Source organism: Camellia sinensis, chromosome 9 (genome assembly GCF_055761805.1).
Source record: "Camellia sinensis isolate YWXY chromosome 9, ASM5576180v1, whole genome shotgun sequence".
Lineage (NCBI taxonomy): Eukaryota > Viridiplantae > Streptophyta > Magnoliopsida > Ericales > Theaceae > Camellia > Camellia sinensis.
Window position 1 is genome coordinate 39088092 of NC_138969.1, and position 7914 is coordinate 39096005.

General features: G+C 34.4%; 1 protein-coding gene across 2 annotated transcripts; it reads right to left on the minus strand.

Annotated features, from left to right (window-relative positions):
- Window positions 1-469: 469 nt before the first annotated feature.
- Window positions 470-7196, minus strand: LOC114282546 (nudix hydrolase 15, mitochondrial). Of its 2 annotated transcripts, XR_014339568.1 has the most exons (5): window positions 6746-7191; window positions 4514-4656; window positions 2381-2500; window positions 1656-2290; window positions 470-526 (listed from the first exon to the last, which is right to left on the minus strand). XR_014339568.1 is itself a non-coding variant. In XM_028225250.2 (4 exons), the coding sequence occupies exons 1-4, from the start codon at window positions 7170-7172 to the stop codon at window positions 2069-2071; spliced, it is 912 nt and encodes a 303-aa protein (XP_028081051.2). In that variant the 5' UTR covers window positions 7173-7196; the 3' UTR covers window positions 1516-2068. The 2 variants fall into 2 exon arrangements, 1 of the variants encoding a protein (XP_028081051.2); XM_028225250.2 differs by lacking the exon at window positions 470-526 and having other exon boundaries at window positions 1516-2290; window positions 6746-7196.
- Between the last annotated feature and the right edge of the window lie 718 nt (window positions 7197-7914).

A 7914-nucleotide genomic window follows, 5' to 3' on the forward strand; every position in this document is an offset into this window, starting at 1 on the left:
CTTAACCACTAAAGAGGCAGATGACTAATGTTTCATGTGTGTGTGCAATCAATAGTCGAATATATGCTATGATGTGTATTCGACCTTACATATGTTTTGCGGTTGCTATGGTCAACTGATATCAGAGTGATCAACACATAAGATATTTTGATATTTACGCCGATCTTGTAAGAGGATGTTGCCTATTGTGATACTGTAACCTTTTATTACTTCCAGGTTTAGAACCAGTGCCCTTGGCAGCATTCTTTTTAGCATTAACTTGGGCACTTGGGTAAGGTAAAGTTAACGGTACAACATATACAGGTTGGGTCTAAATTGCTTTGATGAAGCTAGAAGTTGCTAGGATTTCTCTGAAGTAGTTTAATCAGCTGTGAGTTGGATAGTAAGGGCTATTCTCACCTAAGGCTGGTGAGTTTTGGTAAAGTCTGCAATATAAAACAACATAAAATATGCATATGGAATCGAATATTCAAGCAAATTTCAGCTTCATTTTGAAATATTACAGAATATTTCTGACAATAAAATACTAAGACTCTGTTTGGTAAGCCTTTCAAAATGTAATTCTACTCATTAATTTGAGTGTGTTATTTGTTTGGAGTTTTCAAATCATAATTCTACACTCATTTTTCAAAACTCAATTTAAAACATAATCATTATTTTTCAAAACTCATAACCAAACACATAATTCAAAACTTTTTTCAAAACTCAATTCAAATCAATATTTTAATTTTTTAAATATTTAAATATTTTATAAATATTTTAATTTTGTTAAGATTTTAGATATTTTAATATTTAAATATGTTACGATTTTTTTAATTTTTTGAATATTTTTAAATATTTTAATTTCAAAATATTATGATTTTAATTTTTAAAATTTTAAAATATTTTATAAAAATAAATTCAAACTCTATTTTATAAAAATATTTTTAAATATTTTAATTTTTTTGTTATGTATTTGGTTACGATTTGAGTGTAGAGTTGTGAGAGTAGTATGGAGTTTCGAGTTATGTGTTTGGTTATGAGTTTTAAAAATAATTTCTTAATTGAGTTTTGTTTTATGTGTTTGGTTACAATTTGAGTGTAGAATTGTTTTTAAATTTAACATATTAACATTTTAAATTATTTAAAATTTTTGAATATTTAAATTATTTAAATTTTTACGATTTAAATTTTTTGAATATTTATTTTAATTTTTTACTTATTAATTTTTTTAGATTATTTAAATTATTTAAATATTAATGATTTAAATTTTTTGAATATTTTTTTTGAAAAAAAATTATTTCCTTTGTAGTATTTTCAATTAAAAAATTGATTAATGTTATTTTCTGTTAATAATGATTTTTTTAATTGAATTTTAAAAAAAGTTTGGTTATGAATGTTAATCAGAATTGTAAAAATAGTGTGTTTTGTTATGAGTTTTAATAATTTGAATTAAGTTTTGAAAATTCTTTTTCAAAACTCATAACCAAACAAATTTTCTTACTTCACATGTCAAATCAAACTTTCAAAACTCAATTCCACACTCAATTCAAAACTCTATTAAAAAACCATAACCAAATAAATTTTGTACACTCAAATCATAATTCCATAACTCACAAATTCAAAATATAACTCATACTCTCAAATCATATTTACAAAACTCAACCAAACGCAACCTAACATTCTCATGCTGTTAACATGTAAAGATCTCTTGATGCATGAGTTTAAAACTGAATTAAAGGTTCTTCAACCGAACAAGGTTCCTGAACTTGGAACGAACCTTGCACGAACAACCAACCAATCAAGATCTGTACATGGACAACATTTTCACACTCCTTACGCCAACTCACCTGAAGGAAGATCCGCCAATAACAACGCACCCCACAATTCACTCTACGCTAATGTTTCCTTTCAATGTTAGATATCAGTTGCCTCGTCGCTTCTCAAATTTCTTTGCAGCACTTTCTTGACTTCGTGGTCGAATGGTTTACACAAGGTAAGAAATGCCTTTTCATCTTGGTCTCTACCAGTCCCCTTTATGCACAAATGTTCATCTAACTAGAACAATATTGCTAGTAGTTCTAAGGCATTACAGTATATCTTTGTCGAGAACTTTAGAAACCTTGAATTTGGGGTTCTGCTCAATAAAAGCTGGTGGCCTTTGGTACACAACCGATGCTGCCCTAATCAAAATCCCGGCCGTTAAACCCCATATCACATACTTCTTCTTACTATCTGTTTCATAGTCGAAGTAATGAATCAGATACTTGTCCCCCATCCACTCTCTCTCCTCTGCTCTCCGATTTTCATCCTGAATCAAAACGTTGGAAATGAGTCTGTATAAACAATTGAATTCAAATTGGCAATTAGAGGCGAAAAAAGGAACAGGATTAAAAAGAACCTTTATAAACATTTCCAGGGGAGCATCAAATACTGCTTCCACTTCGGCAGCATTTGGAGTAGGGTTGAATGCTTTTTTGTTGGAAAGTATGCCAATAACAGGAATTACTCTGAGGAGATGCTGCATAGAAAATGAAGATGTTATTGAAAACGCAAAAGTAGAGTTAAATTAACTTATGATCAAACTCAAGTGACCGTATAATTATATTCAAAGATGGGTCCTATTCAGCAGGCAAAGAGAATATAAAAATGTTATGTTATCTGTTCACTGGTTTGGGTTCATGTGGTTGTAGTCCAGATTAAATTGGTGGTTGGACCAGTTTCTAGTTGGTTTAGTTATGGTTTAGAGATTTATTTGATTAGGCTCAAAGACAGTCCCAAATCGCAAATTTAGACTAGTTTTAATGTGTTCCTACAACATCAAGTCGCACCAATCACAACTCAGCCAAAGAAGTTTGGAGCACAATATTTTAAAGATCCTAGCCATGCTTTTCATTTTCATTCAAGAAAGTTTACCTATCTAAACATCCTCAATTCTTGTTGATAACCCAACCCCTAAGTGTTCTGTATACCAAAATAATAATCATGACTTCCAACAAAGAGGTATTAAAATCATGGTCCATGTATGAAACTTGGGTGGCTAGTGCATACATAGAACTTAATAAGAGTGAAGATCTCATGGATGTTGATATCTTTAGGATGTTCAGACAAAGGGTCCACAAATCTCTTATCTATTAAGAAAAGGTAGCAACGAAGTTCTCTAGGCGTTTCACCAGAGTTCACTGCATTCTATTCCTTTTTCAGATTGAGTTGATAGGGGCATTTGGCTAATAAAGATTCAATATCCGTTTCTAAGGGTCCAATGTCATTGAGCTCTTATAGTGAGTTCAAATATTCTGGTCCAAACTTCCTGCCACTAAAGTTCAATTCTTTGTCATTAACATCTAACAACCATTTTCCCCGCCTTCATTCTCTTCTCTTATTTGTCCTTTTTCTGGGGAGGGAGGAAGATGCAAGGTAGACAGTTAAGCACATGTAGAATAACAATGTAAAGGAGGGTCAGCAAAGAAGTTCTATCATCAAAGAGCTTTTGTGATTTTTACGTCCAAGTTGAATTCTGTAAACTAATCAGTAATGTGATTAGTCAACTAATAACTGAATGCAAGGAAGCCAAACAATCAATTGATAACAATCAGCAGCTTTATTATCTTGGTAGAGAAATTGCAAAGTAGAATCAGTAATATTTACGAACTCTAACACCTCATTTCATAAACATGTGCTTTGAATTGTTGAATTTTCAGTCTGAATATAAATTCAAGGTCAATTAATGTTCAAGAAGATGTTTAAGAGAAATAAAATGCACAAATTACAGTAATGATGCCACAGGTTCATGAGCATGAAGCACTTTATAAAGTCAATATTTGAGGAATTCAGGGTCGGCCGACAACATAATGGTGATATGAGCATTTGAAAGGGAAGGTGGGATGTGCTTGCCAATTCTAGTACAGAAACATATTGTTTATGTGGAAGCCAGAAAAATATTTTGCTATATGGGTAAAATATCCTGAACAAATATCATCTATCCCCTATAAAAGGAGGAGACCCCATACACAAAAGGGAGGTCATCTCTCTCTACACTACACCCACAACACTCTTTACTATCTATACTCTTCATTCATGGATTCTAACTTTATTATCGGAGTATCTCCGGCCGGCAACCCCAGTTGGGTGGCGCCCACTACATTTATCCTTGCAGATTACAACAGCCAAGCTCATCTCTTCGTTGGAGCTCATCAACATCCATGTGAGAGGATTTTCTGGGTCTCACAGTTTATTTCCAAAAATCCTTTTGATTTAGCATCAAATATTTCATACACTCATCTCTTCCATTTCCTTCTAATCAATGTTAACTTCAGCAACACTCCACTATCAGAATTTCAAGTGGCAATATACCACAAGGACTATCACGAGTTCATAGATTAGTTTACGCAAAATCTTTTACTTTGCGGAAGAAAAACACAAAAGCTCATTTGCCTACAAAAGACAAACTGAAACTTCCATGACACAAAGATGCAAATACAGATCATAAAGATGCAAATATACAGAAAACAACTAAACTAATGTCATCAGGTACCTTAGACAAGAATGGTTCGAGGACAGTCACAACATTCACAAGAGAAGGGTCCAACCCTATCTCCTCATTTGCTTCCCTAGTTGCTGTTTCCGCATCATCTGCATCTTCCTCCTCTGCTTTCCCACCTGGCAATGAAACTTCACCTGCAACCAAAGAATACCCAACAGCTGAAATCAACAAACTGAATACATTTTAACCAATTATAAGCAGCAAGAGACACCACTTACTGAAATGAACAAAACCCCACCCAATACACAACAATCAGGAATTTGGTCCAAAATAATTGTTTTTAAGAAAGAATCCTAAATTAGTGTTGACCACAAACTATTTCCCAATCTAGGATCGGTTTTGCCACATCATGTGCCATGCAGGAAGAGAGTAGGTGAGTAAAAGAATTCTCTCAGAGCTAAACCCTCCACTTCACTTCAATTAGATCTCTGAAAGCCTCAACCTAAAGTAGAAGCTTTTAAAAGCCTCCCTTTGAGTGGAGGCTTTGTACCATCATGCAAACACACAAAATAAAAATAAATATCCATTTTGATTGGAGGTTTTAAAGCCTCTACCACAAATGGCAGCCTTCGAAAAAACTATGACCATTATTGAATATAGAGCTTTGTATATTATAGTATTGGACAAACTCTCCTTTTATAAGACTACGTAGATCTTGCTGCCATACCCCATTTTAGCCGGAGACCCACCCCGAGTGACCTTTAACTCCAATAATTGCTATCACCAGCAAAAAGAAAGTCCCCAAATGAGAAAAAATATCTTTATTATCAGTTTTTGAATAACATCTTGTGTGACATAGTTTTAAGTGGATAAAATTGAATAAACCTCGTTTGGGAACGGTTTATTTTAGTAATTTTTTGACTTTTTATGAAAATATGTGCAGAAAAATGGAAAATTCTATTTCCACACCTTCAATACTCTTAGTATACACTATTACTCTCTGTTTTTATATTACACAATTTGTCCCACGGTAAAATTACCTTTTTGGACAAATTTCTAAACCCTAATCTCTCAACACATACCACCATCATCATCACCAGCCTCCGCCACCTTCTGCTGCCGTCCTCAACCACCACCACTACGACTCACTTTTCCCACTACCATCGTAGCCCAATCTCCACCGCCAGCCATCACCATTGCCAACAATCCCCACGGCCATAACCAATTAAGAGATCTGGAAAACACAGATCTAAGGTTTGAAGAAGAAGAAAAGGATAAGAGAGAAGGCTAGCTATGGCAGATGCGATGGTTGATGCAACCGACTTTTGACCTCCATCTGTTGTACCTGAGCAACCACAATGATGACTTCCCTCTCTGGCCACCATCGCAGCCTCTATCGCAACCCTCCAATTCTGTTGCCCTACCACCAATCGCCTTTGCAACCACCGCTATGCAACCCACACAGTTATGACCCACCACCGTGCAACAAGAGAGAGAGAGAGAGAGAGATCTAATGTTAGGCTGTGAGAGGTGAAATGGGGCTGATGGTAGAGATGGGAAAGCGGGCGGCGACGAGAGAGTGGGAGAATGAAGACTGGTGGAGGGACGACAGCCGAAGGCGAGAAGTTGTGACTACCGGTTGCCGGTGGTGCTAGTGATTAGGGTTATGGTTAGGGTTTGGGAGGGTAGTTTGGTATTATTTAAAAAATAAGAGTGTGTAGTGAGATAAAATCAAACTTTTCAATTTAGGTGTGGTGTGAATTGAGTAAATAGGAGAATATAGTGTGAACTGAGAGGTTTAGTGGTGTGTAAATAGAATTACTCCGGAAAAATAGAGATAGCGATATGACAATTTATAGTGACTTTTTGACTTTTTAGTTAAAATGTATAGTTGACAAAGGAGATAGTGTTATTCCCTGAATAATTGAATAGTATAGTGCTTTTAGGCACGGGGAATTTCGCTAGTATTTATACAAATCAGCATCTAAATAATCATTATCACCAAAACAAACCCTAAACTAAACAAACCAACAGATTCAAATCCTAATAATCCTTAGATAAACAACCAACAGATTCAAATCCTAAAAACCCTTAAGCAAATAAACAATGTGGTAAATTGAACCAAAACATACCCATTTGCTAAAATGAACAAAACCCACTTGGTTATTTGCCCCAAATACAAACGCAATAATCATCATCAACCAAAGACATCCACTAGATTATACATAAATGTATGTATATACATAAATTCAGAAACATATATATATATATATATATAGTAACCTGAGTGAGAAGAGAGCTTGGAAGCGCGCTTAGTGAGAATGACACGAAGATCATCATCATCCCCTTCAAAGAGACAGATCAGAACAGAGGCTCTCTTGGGTCTGAATCTTTCGGGTTTTCCGGCAATTGGGGTTGCAGATTCGACAAAACCCACCTGAGAAACCACCTTCCCTGCACTCTCTTCGATTCTCTGCTCTTCGACATCGGTTGTTTCATCGATCGTCGGAGGAGGGGGTTTGTAAAGTCGGAGCTGTCGAACTAAGGTTGTGAGCTTTATCGATCCCCCGAAACAATTGTTTGAATTCATGATGAGTTTGGAGAGAGAATTTGGAGAAGATGGTCTCGTCGTCGATGCCATTGATAGTGATACCCTTCTTGCTATGGAGAGCATTGAGTCTTTGCATAGCAAATGTGCAGTGGCAACCATAATTGTGATAATAATTAAATGCCCCCCCCCCCCCCCAATTGATAATTGATAATAATTCAATGATATAAGCAATAATTCAATGATATAAGCTAATGCCCATACGTGACCGGTGCGATATATGAGAATTTATTTTTAAAATAAAAATATAATTTTGAATCTAAATATTTTATGTGTAGAAAATTTTTGAAAAGTTTTAACCAAAACCACTTAAGTCCAACATGTTAATATGGGGTACTTTGGGAAGACGCTAAAAAAAGGAAACTTTTTAACTTTTTTAAATAAAGTTTGGCATGATTGAAAAAAAGTCAAAAAGTCACTATCCTATTTAAGTCACATCATCTTATTTAAGTCACATCACATCTCTAACACATCACTTCAAACCCAACTCATATTTCATAAAAAGTCAAAAAATGCACTTATTTAGTCTTCCCAAACTAGGCCTAGTAAAAAAAGTCAGCTTTTTTATTCGAAAGAACCTAGCTTTTTGTCAAAAAAGTCAAAAAGTCAATTTTTTACCAACTTCCCAAAGCACTATTATGTAGAGGACAACTCAAAATGTTTTACTTCCTAAACTCCTTTAGCAAAAATTGTGTTTTTTATGAAGGACAGGCAAATATATTTCTATATTTCTTTGGACAATTTTTCCCTATTATATATATATATATATATATATTTTTTTTTTTTGAGAAATGGAAACTTCTTCATCAATCTCTATCTCTCTCTAAAGAATGCATAGTAGATT

What these genes read in the sequence shown, in the direction of transcription:
- LOC114282546 (XM_028225250.2), bottom strand. Translation starts at nt 7,172, where the DNA reads ATGGTTGCCACTGCACATTTGCTATGCAAAGACTCAATGCTCTCCATA. An exon ending in CAAGCTCTCTTCTCACTCAG is followed by an intron (nt 4,657 to 6,745) that starts GTTACTATATAT and finishes CTTTGGTTGCAG; the next exon opens with GTGAAGTTTCATTGCCAGGT. An exon ending in TCGAACCATTCTTGTCTAAG is followed by an intron (nt 2,501 to 4,513) that starts GTACCTGATGAC and finishes TTTTCTATGCAG; the next exon opens with CATCTCCTCAGAGTAATTCC.